Source organism: Danio rerio, chromosome 5, assembly GCF_049306965.1.
Source record: "Danio rerio strain Tuebingen ecotype United States chromosome 5, GRCz12tu, whole genome shotgun sequence".
Taxonomy (NCBI): Eukaryota; Metazoa; Chordata; class Actinopteri; order Cypriniformes; family Danionidae; genus Danio; species Danio rerio.
This window is the reverse complement of record NC_133180.1, coordinates 5,480,845-5,504,357: the sequence shown is the minus strand read 5'-3', so window position 1 is coordinate 5,504,357 and position 23,513 is coordinate 5,480,845. Positions and strand designations below refer to the sequence as shown.

The window sequence follows — 23,513 nt, the reverse complement described above, 5'->3', positions numbered from 1 at the left end:
TTTATATTAACACATTTAAAAATAAAAAATCCATATTTTATTAAATATATTATTTAATCTTTTGTTATGTTATTTCAATTATTTTATTGTATTTTTCTTGTTAATTTTATTTATAACTATTTTTTATGACTTTTAATACTTTATAAATATTATTTTGTCATTTATTTGATACCTTTCTTGTAACATTTATTATTTTGTACAATTTATATAATAATTTTATCTTTAGTTTTTATAATATTTCAAATATTATTTCACTTCATTTTTAATTTAATAATTTATTTTAATTAATTAATTTGTTTATTTTTACTTTTTAGTTTATTTTCTGTCCTGAATGGTGTCATGCTGTCCTGGATTTCCGGTCATGCTAAAATACACTGCATTTATGCATTTGTCAAAAATTTTTATCTGCAATTTCAATCACATGAGCAGGATTACATCATTTGTCTCCTACGAGAGGAACGTGTCTGTTGAAAAAGTTGTATCCTCAATGTTAATAATGTAATTGAAGCATAAATAGTTTATGCTACTATTTTGAGTATCAAACAGCTCTTGTTTGGATTGAGCGAGTGTTTAGATGGTCAGTTGTGCTGCAGACTTTGCAAATTAAACGCTTTGACAGAATTTTCCAGCAATCTCTCCGTTTTTCATTAGTGATGTTTATAGATCGTTTGAGGAAGAGAATAATATTTCCCTATCTGTGGATTATCTGTGCTGGATTAAATGACTGTGAAAGAGCCTCCAGTCTGTGATGTAAAAGTGTGGCAAAACATGATGCAGGCTTATGGCAATATTGTAGTGTATAAAGAATAATCTACATAACGTTTGACCTCACTCTTTCTCTGGCTGTTTGTCAAAAAATAAGTAAATAAATAAATAAAAAAGATGTATTTTTATTTATTAAATAAAATATTAGATTAATTGAAATATTCACTTTGTCCTTTGTGCACTTTGTGATGTGAAAGGAAAATAAAATAAAATATTAAATTATTAAATAAATAAAGTAGAAATTATTAAAAATAAACAAAATAAAAAATTAGTTTGAAGTGTTACGTGTTCCTTATTCATACCAAGCATGTTCCACTTTCATTCCAAGTTTGTTCCATGTGTGTTCCACTTTTGTTCCAAGTGTGTTACATGTGGGTTCTGCTTTTGTTACAAGTGTGCTCCGTGTGTTCCTCTTTCATTCCATGTTTGTTTCATCAGTGTTCCACTTTTATTCCCTACATGTTCCATTTTCATTCCACATTTACTCCATGTGCATTTCAATTTAATTCCAAATGCATTCCATGTTAGGTTCTGCATTTGCTACAAGTGTGCTCGGTGTCAAAACAAACTCTTTTATTCTAAGATTGTTTCATGTGTGTTCAATTTCATTCCATGAATTCCATTTTCATTCCATTTTCATTGTATTTTCATTTCAAGTGCGTTCGTTTTTATTACACTTTAGTTCAATGCGCATTCCACTTCGGTTCCAAGTGTGTTCCGTTTTCATTACACTTTAGTTCAATGCGCATTCCACTTTGGTTCCAAGTGTGTTCCGTTTTCATTACACTTTAGTTCCATGCGCATTCCACTTTCGTTCCAAGCGCGTTCCATGTGGTTTCTGCTTTTGTTACAAGTGTGCTCTGTGTTCCACTTTCCTTCCAAATGTATTCCACTTTAATTCCACTTTTGTTGCATGCGCTTTCCACTTTAATTTCAAAAGTGTTCCATGTGGGTTCTGCTTTTGTTACAAGTATGCTCCGTGTCAAAACAAACTCCTTTATTCCATGCATGTTCCATTTTTGGTCCATATGTGTTCCATTTTTTTTGTTCCATGTGCATTCCATTTTCGTTCCTAGTGTGTTGCATTGTCATTACACTTTTGTTCCATGCGCGTTCCAATTTTGTTCCAAGTGCATTTCATGTGGGTTCCATGTGGGTTCTGCTTTTGTTACAAGTGTGATCTGTGTGTTCCCCTTTCATTCCAAGTTTGTTCCACATGTGTAGAACTTTCGTTCCAAGTGTCTTCCATGTGTATTGCACTTTTATTTCACATATGTTTCATGTGTGTTGCACTTTTGTTTCACATGTTCCATTTTCACTCCAAATTTCAAGTGCTTTCCATGCGTTTCCCTTGTAACTCTCCTTTTTCTAGCACTTCATGCTATGTAGATTGTGTCAAAGCTTTTCATGGATGAACAGGAAAACAATGAAAAGGATAAAAATAACAGTTTGGGGAATTTTTGGCAGAACAGTGGTAGAATGCTATAAAACTGATTTAATAAAATGAATGAGTAGATTAATCAAGCTTTTTCAACTTTTTAATGAGAGCAAAACACCTGTTCTGCCTATTCTACCATTATTTACTCATCCTCTACTTGTTCCAAACCTGTTTAAGTTTTAAAGGAACGTACTGAATAAAACGTTCTAATTGTTGACATTGTCTATGACAGTAGTTCCCAAACTGCTGTGCGCAGTCTGATCACCAGGGGTGCGTGAGAGAATGTTTGTAATGGGGGAAAATGATATCTTTATTTATTATTTTTATGCATTTATTTTGGGTAAACTTGTCATATTTCTGAGAGAAAAGAAATTCACTTAAAAAAAAAAAAACAAACAAATTGTAATTTACAACTTATGCATACTCATCTAGCGATTTTTCGTCTGTCACAATAACTCCACCCTTTCACATTAGGCCCTAATGGCTCAATTCTACTGACTGGTACAGTATGGTACGGTTCGGGTCGGTACGGGTCACCTTTATCAGGCTTGCGTTTCCACTACCAAGGGTACCCTTTTGGTGGGCGTGGTTTATGACAAAGTTTCAGTCGACGTCATTTTCGCTCGAGAAAATGTCTACAATAAAGCTGCACAGGTCGTTCACATATCATATGAAAAGCACTTCTTACAAAACAGATGCTTTATACACATAAATACTTGTGTATAAATGTTCATTACTAACTTTTCTATGAACATGAGTTGATTATAACTGCAGATCAATGACAGTGCGAAATAGCCTACTGTAACATAATTATATTAAATAAATAAATAAATGAACATAAATGAACACATACAGCCCCTTACAGTCTCCGATATGTTACCAACTACAGAAGAACTACACACAGCAGACATTTCATGATTAATTAGGTTCAAAACAACACAAAGTATAACCTACAGTCAGTGAAAACCTCTCATCTGTGTCTGTAATCTTCAGCAGCACGTGTAACCTCTGTTAGAGAGTCATTCCATCATTCCCAGTTCATATTAGTCCAAAAGGTGATAATAAAGATTAAAACAAGGCAGTTTGTTCACGTTTGCTGAAGAAATAACGTGCTCCTTGGCTTCGCCTTTTTTCCTGCGCTCCACTCTCGCGTTTGTCCTTTTCTTTCTGAATGTGTCACTCTCGCGTTTGTCAGCTTCTCACAGGATCGGGTTTCCAAAGTTTGTCAATAATCAAGTGCATGTTATTATCATCAGCTCAAGAAGTTTGTTATTTCAGATAGAGATGCGCGGCGAGCGCAAGAAAGAAAGCGAAACCACTCTGGCTTCAGACTGGCTCGTTAAAAACTACGCGGCACAGGGTGAATCTGCTCTTCTCCATGGCTTTGTGGCGGTTTATCATGACGACGACAAGGTTTGTTTGCAGGATCGACCATGGCTGCATATGCATTTATAATTCCGCTGTAATCTCTCGCTGTGTATTTCAAACATGGCGGGTCCTTTGTTTACATTCTGGCTTGTTGAGTCTATGAATGACGTATCTCTGTAAACCAATAGCATTCAGCTGCGTGTGTAGCTCCACCTTTTGCGACCGTTTTTGCAGTTTGGGACCCTTTCGAAAGGGTGCTGAAAAAGTGGTACGGTATGGTTTGGTTCGGTACACCTTTTGACAGTGGAAACGGCCATAAAAGCGTACCAAACCAAACCGTACCGTACCGTACCACTCAGTGGAAACGGGCCATAAGTGACCTTACATTCGTAATTTTTTTTTCCTATTTACTATATTCATCAAAATGGACACCTGACTCATATATGGAGTCAGATAATTTTGACTCCATGTAAAGCTTTACATGGTTAAATGTTGTTTTAAAGCCTGTAATACATGTGTATTTTACACACACACATGAAGCCAAATCTCCTGTTCAGCTCTGCCTGGGCACATTTAAACATCTGAGTTACACAAATAAACACAGGGGTTCCTTTGAGTCTGTAAAGTTTCAGATGGAAACACGTCTGAGGTTTTCACAGAAAACACGCATGATTTAGGTATGAACAAAACTTCTGGTGACTGTTGATCACTCTTTCTGTTTTTTTTTCTGCGACGGGCCTTTAGGATGCTGTAATGTCTGCTTCTCTGTGTGTGTTTGTGTAGTCACACTTTCAGACATTCAGTCGTCTGTGTGTTTGAAAGAGAAATGTCCTTTATTACGATATCTCGCATGCAGACTGTGGCATTCACATTTATCTCTGTAAAAGTGCAGACGTTAAAATGGATAGATCTGTCATCTACATCTGGAGGCCATAGGAAAAAAAAAGCATCTGATTAGATTTGGTCACGCTCTGTTTATGGCTGAACATAAATACATTTCGTCATTCCTCTTTGGAATAGCAGATAATTGTGATGCGTAAGAGAATTTGTAAACCAGCTTTGATCTTTCTGTTTGTGAGCCACGGATTTGAGCTTTTTTTGACTCGGGGCCCTATCATACACCCGGCGCAATGTGGCGCAAGGCGCGACGCAATTGTTGTTTGCTAGTTTCAGCTTGGCGCAAGAGTCATTTTGACGTTTTGCGCCACGCTGTTTAAATAGAAAATGCATTTGCGCTCATATGTGCGCCCATAAGCGTTCTGGTCTAAAAAGGAAGGTGTTGTGAGGCGGATTGCTGGTGCGTTGCTATTTTAAAAACTATAATAGATTTTTCAATAGATCAGATCAAAGCCGGTCTATTGTCCAGCGCAGAGCACGTTAGTTGTGCACCTCACACACTGCTTAATACACACAAGATGTAGAGCAATACGCAAATATCTTTACATATGAAAAAGAGTTAAAATATTAACGATATATATATATATATAGGATTTAAATATAAAGGAATAAAATATTACAAAACATTATTTTCTAGCCCAGGGATACTCAACTGGTTTGGCCATGGGACCCACATTAATACATGGTCATCAAGCCGCGACCCAAATCTTTTAGGAACTATAATACAATTTTAGGATTTATTATTAATTTGTATTTATTTGTTAACGTAAACTAGTAACAGATACATCATAAGACATTCACCAAGACTTACAAATAAACAATATTTTATTGCTGTCATTGCTGAATCAAATTACAGAAATTTTACAAAGTAAAGACGACAAATACTGTTAATAATAAACTTAATAAAACATGTTTTATGGTTTCTAAATGTTGTTTTAATTTAGAGGGTTTCATGCTTTCTTTTGAGAGCACCTCACTACATATGACACTGAGGCTTTAAGTCTTTTTTTCATAAAAAAAAAATAAATAAATAAATAAATATATATATATATATATATATATATATATATATATATATATATATATATATATATATATATATATATATATATATATATATATATATCCATACTTTACATATTCGGGGTCGTACATATACGCTTCGACATATTTGTTGCAATAATTAAATACAATTTTACATGACAAACGGTAGGGTTGTTGCGCACACATTTCAAAATAAAAGTCCGGTATAAGCAAAATAAGTAAAAAAAAAAATTTACTTTGGTTTTTTTTTTTTTTTTTTTTTTTGACCACGAACTTCACGACCCACTGAAAATGGCGCGACCCACCAGTTGAGAAACACTGTTCTAGCCTACATAAACAGAAAAACCATACTTTCTTTTTCAGTTCATTCATAACAATTTGCTTTTGTATAATGTTATCATTATTAGCAGTATTATTTATTACATCCATATTTATATTTGTTTTTATTAAAAACAAGCTTAGATTTGCCCACTTGTTAGGTTTTAGACCATATGGGGCACAGCATGTGTATTTGCATATACAATTGAAGTCAGAATTATTAGCCCCCATGAATTATTAGACTGCTTGTTTATTTTTTCCCTAATTTCTGTTTAATGGAGAGAAGATTTTTTTCAACACATTTCTAAACATAATAGTTTTGCTAACTCATTTCTAATAATGGATTTATTTTATCTTTGCCATGATGACTGTAAATAGTATTTGACTAGATATTTTTCAAGACACGTCTATACAGCTTAAAGTGACATTTAAAGGCTTAACTAGGTTAATAAGGTGAACTAGGCAGGTTAGGGTAATTAGGCAAGTTATTGTATAACAGTGGTTTGTTCTGTGGATTATCAAGAAAAAATATAGCTTAAAGGGGCTAATAATTTTTGTCCCTAAAATGGTGTTTAAAAAATTAAAAACTGCTTTTATTCGAGCCAAAATAAAACAAATAAGACTTTTTCCGGAAGAAAAAAATATTATCAGACATACTGTGAAAATTTCTTTGCTCTGTTAAACAGCATTTGGGAAATATTTTAAAAAAAGAAGAAAAAAAATCGAAGGGGGCTAATAATTCTGACTTCAACTGTAACTCAGTTGTTTGAGCACACTTCGTTATTATTGTTCATTTATTCGTTTGCTGGAAATTAGAACTGAATTTAGAAATAGTTTTGAAACTAATATTTGCGCTTAACAAACTAAATTAATTATTTATAGGCTAATTGATGTCTGAGCGAAAGTGAAGGTAGATTATGAGATGCCTCGACTTACATTCTCGCACGATAGGTGCTCTGTTTCAGTTTTCTAGCTAGTGAAGCGCTCAGTTTTTCCATTTACAAAGTCGTCATGTAAATAGCAAATGCCCTCTGGCGCGACACAGCTGGCTCTTAAAGGGAATGGGAGATGAGACTCTGATTGGTTTATTCTCAAAACAATAACTCATTAAGAAAATAAGCTCAACCCTTTAGACCATGCGTCACGGCGCAAAGCAGATTTGTCCATCCTTATATTAGCAAAAGTGGATTCTGACACGCCCCGAATGCATTTGCGCCCTACGCTTTGCACTTTGCACATTGATCATCAAAATAGAGCCTAAAGTCCGCCATTCTAGCTTGACTAAAATGCTTGCTGTTCACAAACAGCTGTGCTGTATTGGCCCTGACAGTATCGCGGAGAAAGACATGCAACAAACTCCATGGATCATGAAAACAAACATATGTTTGCTTTTGATTAAGTCACATCAAAAACGACTAAATGCTGCGTGCCGTGCATGGCCGCGGTCTCACAACTTGGCAGGTCTGTCATCGCAAGTGCAGTCATGAATAATTAAGAAACAGACTCTTCTCTTAGCATAAGAATGCTCAGCTATGACTAACGATGAGAAACCAATGCGTTATCACTCGACTAGCAGAGTCACGCTACATCACCGATTTTGATCCTGCCTCAATAATGATTTTAAACCTGGAAGATGAAATTTGCTGACTAAAGCTCAAAATTAGTCAAAGCAGGGTGAATCTGCCTTCAGCTATAACGTCCCCGCTGCTGGAATCAGCTTTTAGAAATGGTCAGATGTGCTCCAACAATAGGCACATTCAAATCAAGACTGAAACACATCTGTTTAGCTGTGCCTTTACTGAATGAGCACTGCACTACATCTGACAGATCACATTATTATGTCTTTCTCTTCTTTTTCATTCCTTTATATCCTGTTTTAAGACATTTTAATTTGTTTTATTCTTTGGTTTTATTTTTCTTATACTTGTTTCTTTTATTCCTGTTTATGTAAAGCGCTTTGAATCGCCACTGTGTATGAAATGTGCTATAACTTGCCTTACCTTGTAGGCTTGGGCGGTATCTAAAATTTAATACCGTCAAACATCCTCCCTGTTTTACCCCAGTATCTGGTATTACCGTGCATAATTTAAATAATTATGACGTAAGGCTTGTACAGCGTCTTCAAACTGTTGGCTTGAGCCTAAACCATTCAGAAACTGAATACCGTATATGCCACCTTAGGTTCACGGTCACCCGTTTGTCTTGTTTATTTTAGAGATCTGCGCAGGACGCTCTTTGTCATTCTCTCTCTCACACACACATGCATGCATGCACGCACGCACGCACGCAACGAAACTCATTCCCGCACTGCAAGAAATCTGGTTGGATCCCGTTGCTCCTGCGATACTGCAGCGGGAATGCAGACCTCTTGTTTGTATTTACCATGTCTCCCTTCTCGTTCGGTCGAAATACTGCCAAACTCAGGGGCGGACTGGCCATCTGGCAATTCTGGCAAATGCCAGAAGGGCTGAACCATTTTTTAAATGTGGGCCGGTATGCTATTTTTTAATTATTTTTTTTATATATATTGTTTTTACATGCAGGCAGCTTTTATCTCTTGCAAGATGTGAGTATTATTATTATGATGATGATGATGATGATGGTAATAATAATAATAATAAATGTTAAGCATTGGCCCAATCGGCAATGACCGGCTGGTTTCGAGATGGGCTGACCCAATTAGAGGTTACGCGGACGTAATAAAAATCTGGCAAGAATGTCAAACAAATAATAAGTGCAACACAAGCTAATTGTCAGAAATGGACCATAGAAAAGGAAGGCGGTGCCGAAAAGCTCAGAGAAAGCCAAAAAAAAAAAAAAATAAATAAAATCTAACGCTGCCAAATGCATAAAATTAACTGAAATAGTGTTGAAAGAGGGCAGCGCAGGGGTGCGAGAAGGTTGTTTTTTCGAGCCTCGGCTGGGTTAGTTGGTGTTTCTGTGTGGAGTTTGCATGTTCTCGTGGCTTTTCTCCTGGTTTCCCTTCCAAGTCCAAACACATGTGCTGTAGGTGAATTGGGTAGGCTTAATTGTGCATAGTGCATATATTTGAATGTGTGTGTACAGAGGTTTCACAGTGGGTTGCACCTTGGAGGGCTTCTGCTGCATAAAACATATGCTGGACAAGTTGGCGGTTCATTCCGCTGTGGTGATCCAGATTAATAAAGGGACTAAGCCGACAAGATAATGAATGAATGAAACGATTGCATATATAAATTTGTTTTTGTTCCAGTCACATACATTAAATGTTTAAATATCTATTACATATATGGTACTGCTTATATTATTTCACCATCAGGACACCAATATAAGTAGTGAATGTGCGTGTCCGTGCATGGGGCTGTGTCAGTGTGGTAATGTGGGCTGGTGTGGCTACAGTGCCAGGACTGATTTTTAGTCCCAGTCCGCCCCTGGCCAAACTGCAGGTCACTTGGTGCGCGACTCGCCCCCTCTCCCTCTCTTTCTCTCTCTCTCTCTCTCTTCCCTCCACACTGTCCTGTGATGACTTATAATACTTATGATTTAAAACTTGTCTCCTATTTAAGTGCATTGTTTTTTTTTATGACGGTTTAACGGTATTAAAACTGACACCGTTGCTATTTTTAGATCCCGCGGTATACCAAATTACCGTATTACTGCCCAAGCCTATTACCTTGCCTATTATCCAGTAGAGCTGCACGATTCTGGCTAAAATGAGAATCGCGAATTTTTTTATTATTTTTTTTTGCTTAAAATAAAATCACGATTTTCTCACAATTCTGTAGATGTAAAATAAAGGTATGGTAAAAACAAACATATGGCACAACATCGATAATAATATTATGTGTAGGTCTACTGGCTTCTATAAATAATTCTATTCTACTTCTAATAATTCTGATGTTGAATTATTATGTTTGAGATATATGCTTGCAATCTGTCATATTAGACAATTTTATTCACTGATAAAATCAGACATTTGCCATTTTCAGATTATATTCAACAATATATAGGCTGGAGCAGTTATACTGACATTGTAAACATTTATTTTCATGCACAACTGTGGGTTCGCTATGACAGAAAAAACCTCAAATGCCTGCTGTAATCATAACTCTAAAATGCGATATGCTCATTTAATAAAGTGCACACTTACGGTTTCATTTTGACTGCTAAGTGCTTGTTCATACTTCGTGCGCGGCTCCCAAACGATCACTCTGTGCCACAAACTGAATATTATTTGCAACTGTATTTCCTGTTACTCGTAACATATGCAGGTTCTGTTTACTAAAGTAGACGCGCGCCCGTCTATCATTAAGTAGAGCGCGCGCCCTCTGTGTGATAACAGCTCTCGGTCAGCAGCACACGTCACGTGTGATTTCCCGGCCGCGAAAACATCATTATATGAAGACAAAAATGACATTTTTAGGTGAATTATAGCTTATAAATACAGTATGTGACTCATTCAACATCATATGGAGGTGTCCATGTCACTGAGCAACGTATGTGAAACAATGAAAAGACTCGTGCAGCCGCCTTTTCTTCTCTCCTGAACTTGAAAATATGAGTGACAGAATCGTAGAAATGCTGGATTTAGATCATCTAGGGGGTCGAATCGAGATCGCGATCTTTTAACGATTAATTGTGCAGCACTATCATCCAGTTTTCCCCACATTTAAAGCTAACAGGTGCTAATGTCGTTTTAATTGATGCTCAACACACACAAATCTGTTCAAATCTCAAAAAAGCACTCCAGGGTTTCTTTAACCTTTAAAAACACCTCGCATGAATGTTTTTCTTTTTATAATTAGATGCAAAGATGATATAATGCATACATAAATACATATTAAAAAATCTAAATATTAAAAACGTTCAAGGATTTTAAGATGCTGATGACCGTTAAACACGTCATGACAGTCTTGCGAAAAGGGTCCATGAGATATTCTGCCAGTTGAGTTTGCCCATAATTCAGTTTTACGGTGTCGCTTGGAACCGCGTGACCTCTGACCCCTCCTGCTGATGCAAAGGAAAGAGCGAAACACCTCTGCTTTCTCCATCTGCGTCTGCTCTTTACCTGCTGTGGGTCTGAATGAGCTTCACTGACTGAAGTAAAGCTGACGTCTCATCTGACCGTCTCCACACCTCTGACCCAGTGTTAAATTACCAGAGTAAATCAACCATTCCTCATTAACTTTATAGTCTGTAAATGCAGAACATTTGGCTTGCCAGTAGTCATAGCAACAGTTGTAAATAAACTTTTTTGACTTATTAGTTGCCTACATAATTCCTTTGCTCACCGGCCACTTTATTAGGTACACCTTACTAGTACCTTTTAGATCATCTTGACCATGTCTACATGCCTAAATGCGTTGAGTTGCTGCTATGTATCTGGCTGATTAAAAATTTGCGTTAACAAGCAGTTGGACAGGGGTACCTAATAAAGTGGCCAGGGAGTGAATTTGTGTGCGTGTGTACATATACTAAAATTAATATATAATCTGCTTTTAAATTTATGTGTTTGAGTAAAAGATATTACTTACACTTACACATTTTTTAAAAGTAGATATTGTAGACATTTAGCACTTTGTTTTTATATATACATTTTTCCAGTGTCTTTTTTTCAGGCATGTTTTCATACATTTTTAGACAACACAACACTGCTCTTTAACTGCTGTGGGTCTGAATGAGCTTCACTGACTGAAGTAAAGCTGACGTCTCATCTGACCGTCTCCACACCTCTGACCCAGTGTTAAATTACCAGAGTAAATCAACCATTCCTCATTAACTTTATAGTCTGTAAATGCAGAACATTTGGCTTGCCAGTAGTCATAGCAACAGTTGTAAATAAACTTTTTTGACTGTTATTAGTTGCCTACATAATTCCTTTGCTTACCGGCCACTTTATTAGGTACACCTTACTAGTACCTTTTTGGACCCCCTTTTGCCTTCAGAAATGCTCTAATCCTTCATGGCATAGATTTAACAAGGTACTGGAAATATTCCTCAGAGATTTTGCTCCATATTGACTTGATAGCATCACACATTTGCTGCAGATTTGTCGGCTGCACATCCATGATGCAAATCTCCTGTTACACCACATCACAAAGTGCTCTATTGGATTGAGAACTGGGGACTGTGGAGGCCATTTGAGTACAGTGAACTCATTGTCATGTTCAAGTAACCAGTCTGAGTTGATTCACGATTTATGACATGGTGTGTTATTCTACTGGAAGTAGCCATCTGAAGATGGGTGGTCATAAAGAGATGGACATAGTCAGCAGCAATACTTAGCTGTGGTGTTGACACGATGCTCAATTGGTACTAATGGGCCCAAAGTGTGCCAAAAAAATATCCCCTCACCATTACACCACCATCACCAGCCTGAACTGTTGATACAAGGCAGGATGGATCCATGCTTTCATGTTGTTGACACCAACTTCTGATCCGACCATCTGAATGTTGCAGCAGAAATGGAGACTCATCAGAGCAGGCAACGTTTCTCCAATCTTCTAGTGTCCAGTTTTGCTGAGGCTGTGTGAATTGTAGCCTCAGTTTCCTGTTCTTAGCTGACAGGAGCGGCACCCGGTGTGGTCTTCTGCTGCTGTAGCCCATTCTCCTCAAGGTTGGACAAGTTGTGTGTTCAGAGATGCTCTTCTGCAGACCTCGGTTGTAGCGAGTGCTTATTTGAATTACTGTTGCCTTTCTATCAGCTGGAACCAGTCTGGCCATTCTCCTCTGACGTCTGTTATCAGCAAGGCATTTGTGCCCACAGAACTGGCACTCACTGGATATTTTCTCTTTTTCTGACCATTCTCTGTAAACCCTAGAGATGGTTGTGCGTGAAAATCCCAGTAGATCAGCAGCTTCTGAAATACTCAAAAACCAACCATGGCACATTCTAAGTCACTTAAATCACCTTTCTTCCCCATTCTGATGCTCGGTTTGAACTGCAGCAGATCATCTTAACCATGTCTACATGCCTAAATGCGTTGAGTTGCTGCCATGTAACTGGCTGATTAAAAATTTGCGTTAACAAGCTGTTGGACAGGTGTACCTACTAAAGTGGCCAGGGAGTGAATTTGTGTGCGTGTGTACATATACTAAAATTAATATATAATCTGCTTTTAAATTTATGTGTTTGAGTAAAAGATATTACTTACACATTTTTAAAAGTAGATATTGTAGACATTTAGTGCTTTGTTTTTATATATACATTTTTCCAGTGTCTTTTTTTATTTAGGCATGTTTTCATACATTTTTAGACAACACAACACCAACGCTATAACTTCTGAAGACTTAAGAAATGATTATTTAGTGGAATAACCCTGTTTAACAGTCACAGATCACAAATCATTAAAACATTTGTTGTTTACAAGTTGAAGATTACTATATTAAATTTATTTTAATTCAGCTCATATACATTCTTTGCAGCTAGTTACCTTCTACATTTAGTAAATTCGCTGATGAATTTGCTCTTCAGTGTTTGAACTCTCAGTAATGATTTTAAATCACACTGAACTGAGCTAAACTGAACTGAACTTAAACACTAAAAACTGAACTACACTGTTCCAGTTACTATGACCATTTATGTGAAGCTGCTTTGACACAATCTACACTGTAAAAGCGCTATACAAATAAAGCTGAATTGAATTGAATTGAATTGAATCTTTGTTTCAGTGTACTAGGTGCAGCGAATGCGTTTGATCATCATCCGTGTCCATCATCTACAGTATGTCATGCTGTGTGCTGTAAAAGTCTTGAATAGTGCAGTGAATGAGAGCAGCGGGAGTTTTTCTGCTCAGTTCGTTCTGCCCGCAGCGCAGCTCATCCCCTTTAGTGCAGGGCATTCTGGGAATGAAGCTTAAAAACATCACCTTTGACCTTTCGCATGTTTGCTCTTTATTCGGTTGGCTGCGTTCGGAGAGTTTGCTCTCCTGCAAAGCCCTTGACTCCTGAGGCCTGTTGCACAAAGCTGGTTTGGGTTGCGTTTAGTTTGAGCAAACTCTGTGGCTGCGTCTCAATCACCACATTAACTCCTGAGCTCACACATCAAGTCTTTGCTTCGAAGATGCGAGTTGTGGCACTCAGGAACAGATTTCAAAACAATGAATTAGACTAATTTCTCTACTACATCAACTTTCTACTATAAACAGAAGCTTGTAACGGTTGTCCCGCCTCTGAGCTCTTCTGATTGGTCCACTGCTGTGGAACTGATAGTAATGAGCTGCACTACTTTGGAAAGTTGAAGATCTTTCAAGTTGTACAAGCAGTTGTGTGCATGCGACTCAATGGTCAAACATGTCCATCAAGCACATTTACATTGAACAACTAAAGAAAAATAGAGCATTGGAAAGGAGAAGCGCATTCTGTGTGAACGGCCCCTAAGAAGTGCGCAAAATGCTCGCAGACATTAGCAAACCTTTTAGTCAACCTTAAAAATAACTTTAAAAGTGAGTGTTGTACTGTCCCACGTTGACTGATTTCACGCGGCCATCATTTTTAAAAGCGAAATCGAAGCTGCGGTGGGAAGAAACCCGGAAGTATCGTTGGGAGTTACATAGGAACGTTGTGTGCCTGCTGTATATCTTATCAGCCAAGAGAAAGTGACACACATTTATAATTTCACAGCCTTCCGAGTGACCCGAAGGTCCGTTCTGGGAAGTTAAGGGAAATGCCACTACGTTTTCTTTCCCAAACACACATTTTAGATGCCATTTCAAGAGTTCACACTTAGGGTGCTTTCACACCTGTGAATCGATTCAGTTGTTCCGAAACAGAGATTACAATTGTTACATTGTTGCTCTTTGCTCTTGGAGCGGTTCGCTTTCACATTGCAAAGTTTCTAATCGGACCAAAAGAGCTAAAACAAGTCACGGGCGAGTAAACTCTCCTTACATTAGTCAGAGTGTCAGGGTTTATTTTGCAGCGTCCCGCTCAGCTGTCAGGAGAGGTGGTGGTTTGGTGGGGATTGACAGGGTGCGCGCGCGATGTGTCTGAGGAGAGATGCGGTGGGGAGGGGTGAGAAGGGTGCGCGACGATGCCTATTTGAGGACCGGGAGGGACACGCGAGATTACCGGGAGATCATCACTCGTTTGCGGGCATCCGGAGACTCGCTAAACTTCCCGCCTTACTCATAATTCTCTCTTCATATAGCTGTAAGCCTATTACACATCCATAAAACACTGTGATGTAACCGCGCTCGGATCGGATCGCTTTCTCACTGCAATCGAACCGCTCCAGGGTTCGTTTCAATCGAGCCGAGACCACCTCATTCAAGCGATCTCGGAGCGATTACTTTGGCGCGGAACAGAGTGCGATTGCCCTGTTCACATATGCCAATCGAACCGCGCTAACTGGGCAATCGAGACACGTTCCGAAACAAAAGTGTAGGTGTGAAAGCACCCTTAGATACTGCTTGACTATTTAAGCTAGTTTGGCATGCTGTCCCGGGAAAGAACCCTGAGCTCTGTGATAGATGAGCCCGAGGCTCCCGCCTGGTCAATAAGCATTAGGAGGGATATGAGATCAGGTAGTTCTCGATAGCTCCAAAAATAAATCACTATTGGCGCTAATTTGTAGTATGTGCTTGTGACTTTAACTTGCATGGTTTTTGAGTTTGGGAGGAACCGGAGTACCCGGGGAAAACCCACGCGAACACGGGGAGAACATACAAACTCCGCACAGAGAGTATCGGTTGGCTCAGCTAGTGTTTGAACTAATGACCTCCTTGCTGTGGGGCAACAGTGCTAGCCACCGTGTCGCCCGAACTCAGGAGGAGGGAGAAGGGAAGGATGGGGGGGGGTTGCCAAAAACGAAGATGAGGAATGAAGTTTAGGCTGGATATTTATATTGAATTTAGAGTGATCCGATTGGCTAGTTAGTGATTAGTGATAGGGATCAGCTGTAGTCAATTCTATCACGTGCTCCTCTCGAAATTAGTTTTGGAACTTCACTTATCAAAGTTAATCAACTGATTCTTTCACTATATTAGACTCGTCATGATACTGAATTAAAAGAAAAACCGTCTATTTCCCGCTAACATTTAAGGCACTGTTGATGGCTTTCTTAAAACTGATTTGCCTTGTGTTCACGTGCTCAACAGAAATGACTGTGATTGGCCGAGAAGGTCATCAGTTCACCCTCCGCTGTTTACCGAGTACAAACACAGACGAGCCGATCGATCTGCTTGATGAATCGACTGATCTTCACGGCTGCTTCGCGCTCCAGTGTCTGTGTTTGCACTGGGTGAAGAGCGGTAAACTGATGAGCTCTGGTGAATACTATGGTAAATCAGCGCTGTTTATGAACGCGCTCAGCGACGCTTGAATGTTAGCGGGGAATTAGACGTTTTTAAAACGTCAGTAGTGGGACAGCACTATTACAGACAACACAAAGGCCTGCTACAGAGGACTGCAGTGTTTTACTGCTCCGCGGGTTACATAGGCTGAAGCAGGAGAGCCTCCCCACGTTGTTTAACTGGTGCCATGAACTGAAGCCTTGGAGGACACTTGAGCATATTAATCTAAAGAGATTGTGATGTTGTTTGATGCCTAATCTGCTGTTCATTGTTTAAATTAAACTTACTGTATGATATTAAAGTGATGGTTACACCATTTCTGCATTTTAAAATCTCTGCAACCGCTGGAGGTTTGTAGTCCACGGCATGTTGCTGCAATGTTTACAGTGCAGGTGCTAATCTTCAGGGGTGGTTCCCACCGCAGCCTCGCTTTGGTTCTTTAAAATGGCGACCGCTAGATATAAGCATAGTAAGGTCATCAAATCAGGGTTTTCTGTTTGTACCATGGTGAGGTAGGGTATTGGACTTTCCAAAATGCTGGAAAAAGCTGCCACTTCAGCATTACCGTACAGTACGTTCATACCGAAAGCAGCGAGAGCGTCAAAGTAGCCGGAAGTCATTCTTTATCAATGAGAGCCGGCGGCAATAAGCGGCAAGGAGCAGTGCGACGTATCTTTGCCGGCGTGGGCGTCAAGGAGAGTTGAAATCAAGTCAACTTTATGGTAATGAGCTATGACGCGGTTCGGCAGCAAGCAATCAGAATGAAGAATTCCACCGCTTGAGAGGAGTTCAGAGAACACAGACCTGTGAACTTTGGTTCCGACCACAGTTGTTCCCAAGGGTTTGATGATTGTGGTCACCGAATTTCCTATTATTTACAATGTTTTCTTACAGGAACATGCATAAAATAAGTTACTGGCGAGTTACTGATGTGCATTAATGTTATATATATTTATTTTAAAAAAAGCGGAATCTCACGCGACGTGACCATACAAAACAGTATAGCTGCTTCAAGATATTTCAGACATATGGGGTCTGTTCTTCGTACCACGCTTAAATGATCTAAGATTATTTGGCAGATCCTGGATCTTTTAATCTTGATAACTGATCTCTCGCTAATTTGGTTCTTCAAACAAGTTCGCGAATCAGATTAGAATGTCTGGATGAACTGATCTGAGATCGCTGCGTGTGTTGTGAAGGACAGATCTATCGATCCTCGAAATCATGATCAGCAATGCAACGATTGGCTGACGGCACAGCAGCGTAATGACATCATCTGATTAATATTCAATTATCCATCTGTGCAAAAGTACATCAAATTAGCAGTAAACGGTTTGTTAAATATGACACGCAATAACCTTCCACATTTGTTGTGAGCTGCAGGCTTTACACGTTCATGTGTCAAGAGTATTCATCATGTATTTCAATGCAAATCAATGTATTTAGTTCTACATTAAGAAAAGATTTTCTTTATTATAGTAGCCGTTTTTTAATCGGTGTAAAGAATAACTGGTTGTTTACAAAAGCATTTTCATATTGGTAAAGGCGTCTGCAACTTTTGTGAAGCATCAAATCACCGGCATATTAACTATCAAAACATGTTTATGACTGCATAAATGTATTATTGCTGTAAAAAAAAGTGACATATTGTGCATTTCTATCATACACAATTTGTACTAAAGCGATCTAAAAAGTTCATATCAATAAGTTTTCTCTTTACACCACCAGGTGGCAGTCTTTGTACTTTCATTTCGAGGGTGCAGATTGCATAAGTTTTATTAATATGTAAATCTTAATTTATTTTATTAATGACTATAACTTTATATATATAGTTAAAAAAAAATGTACCATTTCCCCAAGTGTATATAACTACTACTGTAAGAAAATATCAGAATTCGGAACATACTTTCTGTATTATCTTTGCTTGAACTGAGCCGATCTAATCCTGTTTATATGAATTGAACCTGCTCCCGATCAGGTTTGACCTAGCAGAACTGTTGCTATGACAACAACACTCGGATCAGCTTTGAAGAACGAAACGATCCTGAATCGTGTCAAATCGTCAATATCCAAATCCAGCTAACTGAGTAATCCACGTATGAAGAACGGACCCATGGACGCATATTGGATAAATAGAGCAAAGCCACAATACACGCAACTTGATCGTCCATTGTTATATGAATATGATAAGAAGTGCGCAACATTTTCACGCTAGAAACATGTTTTATGCAGGAATGTAACTGATATGCTGCAATGGCTCCTTTAAATCTGAGATCAATGTAGCGAGTTTTGACGCTCTCGCCGCCGGAGCTGAAGGCAGACAGCGTTGTCGCCAAGGCAGCCACCTTGGTCACCGCTTTCGGTGTGAACGTACGGTTATGCATCTTTACTTAGTTTATAAAAACCTTTTGAAATTGCATGTTGAGGGGTTTGTTGTTATGCTTTAGTTATTTACATGCTGTGGCTTTTGTTATTTTAATTAGTATTGATTGTGTTCATGGTGGCTAAGTGGTTAGCATTGTCACCTCACAGCAAGAAGGGTGCTGGCTCAAGGTTGCATTTTCTCCCCGTGTTGGCGTGGGTTTCCACCGGGTGCTTCAGTTTCCCCCATAGTCCAAACAGATGTACTTAATTGTGTGTGTGTGTGAATGTGAGTGTGTATGGGTGTTTCCCAGTACTGGGTTGCAGCTGGAAGGGCATCCGTTGCATAAAACATATGCCGGAATAGCTGAAGGAATATGAATGAATCAATGAATGATTGTGTTCAGCACTTTGGGAAATGCTGTGTTATAAAAAAAAGTGCTATATAAATAATAAAGCATTTAAAAAAAAAAAAAAAAGAGTCGCCTCTCCCTGCAAAAAGGATGTTCGTTGTGATCAAGACTTAAATAATGTAAACTCTGCAGTGTTGCGTTTGTTTGGGGGTCGACTGCTGAAATAATTTCCTGGACATAATTATTTATTGGTAGAAGAAACTCAGTCTTCCACAAAGCAGAATGAACATGTGGAATGGTCAGTGAATTGGGTTTGGGTTACACTTGTTTATCTTCAGCGTTTGCTAATTCAGGCCTGCTGGGAACCAAGTGCACTTTGAATGGATTAAAACACATGTAAAGCAGCACTGCGACCTTTCAGGACTCGTCTGTGAAATTGATTTAGACTGTGTTTACTCTTTTAAATGACTGTTGTTTGTGTGTGTTGTGTTGTAGGAGCTAGCAAGCTGTGGCTGGAGCAAAAAGGAGAAACACATTTTGGCTCCCAATGTTGTTGCCTTCACCAGGAGGTTCAACCAGGTAAGGTTGGATTATTTATTTTATTTAATTTTAATTTTTTTTATTTTATTTAATTTTATTTTATTTATTTAATTTTATTTTATTTTATTAGTATCATATTTTTGTAGTGCTTTTCTTTAATTTAGATTTTTTTTTTAATTTTAATGCTTTATTTTATTTTTTATTTTATTTTTTTCTTTAGTATTGTTTTTTTTCTAGTGCTTTTTGTTATTTTAGTATTTTATTTTATTTTAATGCTTTATTTTATTTTAGTATTGATTGTTTTGTAGTACTTTTCCTTATTTTAGTTTTTTATTTCATTTCAATGTTTTATTTTATTTATTTTTTCATTTTATTTGACTTTAGTGCTTTTTTATTTTAGTGTTTTATTTCATTGTAATGCTTTTATTTTTTTGTTTTATTTTATTTTGCATTTTATTTTATTGTTTTATTTTAAGTATTTTATTTCATTTTAAAATTTAATTTGATTGTAGTGCTTTTCATATTAGTATTTTATTTTGTTTGAATGTTTTACTTTATATTATTACATTTTAATGTTTTACCTTATTTTGTCTAATAATATGGTTTGCTTTATTTAATTTCATCATAGGGGTTTCTCTTTAAGTGTTTTTACCATTTTACCAAATCATTTTTTAACATTTATTTTATTTTTTTACTTTATTTTATGTGAGATTTATTTTATTTGTGTTTTACCTTTTATTTTATTTGTGTTTACTTTATTTGAATATTTAATGCAATATTTAATTTAATAAAATTTTATTTAATTAGATTTTTTATTATTAGGGTTGCACAAATTCAGTGTAGTTTATATTATATTAATGTGTTATATTCTAATTTAATTTTAGTTATTACATTTGTATTATTTTGTGCAATTGTATGTTTTTAGTTTTTATCTATATTTTCATCATTTTATTTTATTTGTGCTGTTCTTTATTTTAGAATCAAGTAATTTGAATTATTATATATATATATATATATATATATATATATATATATATATATATATATATATATATATATATATATATATATATATATATATATATATTATTATTTTTTAATTAATAATTTTACTGTTTTGGCACAAATTATTTTCAATGTACAAATAGTGTTTTATATTAATGTTAATACAAGTTTCTAATTTAAATTTTGTATAAATGTTTTGTATTTGTGCATTTATAAAAAAAAATCTTAACCTTTTTAATTTAGCATTTATTTTACTGTAGTATAGATTTTATTGTATTAAAAATAGTGTATTACTTTATTTATTTTATACTTGTTTATTTTAATTCTATCAGTAATTAAATTAATTGTATTTATTTATTTATTTATTTATTTGACCAAGCATCAAATATATTCATCTGTTTCATTTCATTATTATACATTTTTATTTTGTTTTGTATTTTACCATCTGCTCTAGTGGTGCACAACACTCTTGTCCGATACCAAAGATCAAAGATTGTATTAGATTAATTTATGTTAAACATTATATTGGATTAGGTGTCTATTAAGCATTGTATTTGATCAAAAACACACGAAAATACATTAAAACAGCTCATAATCATGACATAAAGCAAGACTGAAGCCGAAAAATGAAACTAAAGCCTGATGTTGACTAATACAGACATGATGAAGATTCAGCTCATCTGTGTGTCACCGCAACGAATCTCTGCACTTCTTCATCTCCTCATCCGTCTGCTTTTCCAGATGTGTGTGTGTGTGTGTGTGTGTGTGTGCGCGCGTGTGTGGGGGTATAGTGTGTGCTTCTGGCAGATTCTAAAACCAGCCACAAAACCATTATCAGCCTGATGGAAACGCAGTTCACAGATTTCCAGTCTGGTGTACTCTAGTTTTCCAGCAGCAGATTTAGCCGATGTTTAAGGGGAAACGGAGAAGTGTCTTTGGCCATCAGGCTTTATTCCACATGTGGCCGTGCTTTTATATTGGAAAATATTCATCTCATCAAATCATGTTGTTGATATTGTGCACATTCTCTTCAGATTAACACTCCAGGATTCAGTTTACTGTGTAAATCTTCCTTTTGGAACAATATTTACATGCATGTAAATGATCTGATCTACTGTACTACACTATATGTTGCGTATACTATATAAATTGGGGGAAAAAAATAAACAGGCGGGCTAATAACTCAGGGGTTTTGATTGGGAAACTTGATTGCAACTGTACTGTATATCCTGTCTGATATTAGTCATGAAAGCACAACATTGAGTTTTATTTAGATTTTAGCAAATACTATAGTTAGCTATACATAGTTACTATAGTTAGCAAGCCAACTACATTTGGCTTATTTTGATGCTACATTTAATATTCAATCAATTTAATTCGCCTTTATTTCTATAGCACTTTTACAATATAAATTGTCAAAGCAGCTTTACAAAGAAGATCATAGTAAATTGAAACAGTGTCAGTTCCGTTTCCAGAGTTTAAGTTCAGTTCAGTTTAGCTCAGATCAGTGTGGTTAATAATCACTACTGAGAGTCCAAACACTGAAGAGCAAATCCATCGATGCACAGCTCTACAGATCCCAAACCGTGCAAGCCAGTGGCGACAGCAGAGAGAGAAAAAAAAATTCACCGATTGGCGAAAGTGAAGAATTATAAAACCTCGAGAGAAATCAGGCTCAGTTGGGCATGATCATTTCTCCTCTGGCCAAACGTCGTGTGCAGAGCTGCAGTCTAGGCGCTGGAGAATGCTGGACCTCAGCGAAGACTCGTCTGTCCCTGGAGAGTCAGAGGAATCAGTCTCATGTTCTCCACTCCTCCATGACCACCACAGGAGCTGCTCAGGATACGGCCTAGTCCAGGATAATGGAAACCTTGGGATCATCACGCTGGTTTAGGATCGAATCGGTGCCGCTGTATAGTATGAGGGCCTCAGGATGAGTATCCCCAGGTGGAAATAGAGAGTAAAGATAATAATTAGCGTAGCTGCTGTTCATAGTGTATTTAAACAAGATGCAGAAACCTGTGTGGAGCACATTCGTCATACTGCTAAGTGATGCACTGAGTGTATGCTTTGCTAAAAAGATAGGTCTTTAATCTAGTTTAGACGACTGCCAGAGTGTGTGAGCCTCGGACATTATCAGGAGGGCTATTCCGGAGTTTAGGAGCCATAAATGTGAGGGCTCGACCTCCTTTAGTAGTAGTAAAAAAAAAAACGTTATTGTCCTTGACAGGAAATTAGCATATTGCTGCAGACATTCACTAAACAATCAATAAAAAACAATACAAAACAACAGTTACAACATTTATAATGCTAATTAAGATAGACTCTTGCTAAATAAGCCCACTGAAATGGGTACAAAGGATTTCTTATAGCGGTTTAACCTATACTTTATGACTCTATCCCCCGGTTTCACAAACAAGGTTTAAGGCTAGTCAAGATTAAATTGCTTGTTTAAGCTGTCTCAACTTAAAATAACTTGCGGTGAGATGTCTTAAAATACGTCAGTGTCCTTTTTTTGTCTCCGGTGCACACCAGTAATATGTTTTTCTAAGGCCATTTTTATAAATGTGGCCTAAACAGCATCATTTAGCTAAGCCTTAGTCCTGGCTTAATCTAAGCCATGCTTGTGAAACTGGGCCTATATCTTCTACCAGAGGGAAGCAGTTCGTAATGTAGAAACTTTGATCGTTTACAATCCTTTACTTGAATATGTGGTATAGAAATAGAAAAATCTTTACCACTTGCCCGACCAAGCCAGTAGAAAAATTAAGCATTTAGCCCTGGTCTGTAAAGATTATAACAGCCTTGTCTTACAATCTTTTAAAGTAAAAAGTATATATTATGTAATATACTTTGCGGTATGTTATAAAAAGACTGTAAAACAACTTAACTACTATGGTAAAAAAAGTAATCCAACTTTGTGACATTTCTTATGAAATAAAGCAAACTAATGTTATGTAGCACAAATAAAAACCCATGTTACATTCCTCATTAATATATTCAATAGGTTAATAATAAATTCATATGAACGTGTCACATTTCTGCCAATTATTCCTGATAGTGTTACTACAGTAAAATCATGGTTATGGCTGATTTTTATTGAAGAAAAAGCATTGAATAACTTCACGCCAGTTTCTTAGTATTTTGGCCAAT

The 23,513-nt window shown here is 37.0% G+C and overlaps 1 protein-coding gene across 4 annotated transcripts in view; it reads left to right on the top strand.

Annotated features, from left to right (window-relative positions):
* Positions 1-23,513, top strand: part of LOC101882086 (ras-specific guanine nucleotide-releasing factor RalGPS1-like) — a 325,318-nt gene that overhangs the window by 49,811 nt on the left and 251,994 nt on the right. For all 4 annotated transcript variants that reach the window (XM_073951912.1, XM_073951909.1, XM_073951911.1 and 1 more), the window contains exon 5: positions 19,311-19,394. In XM_073951912.1, the coding sequence (XP_073808013.1) occupies positions 19,311-19,394 (84 nt within the window). The remainder of the gene's footprint in view (positions 1-19,310; positions 19,395-23,513) is intronic.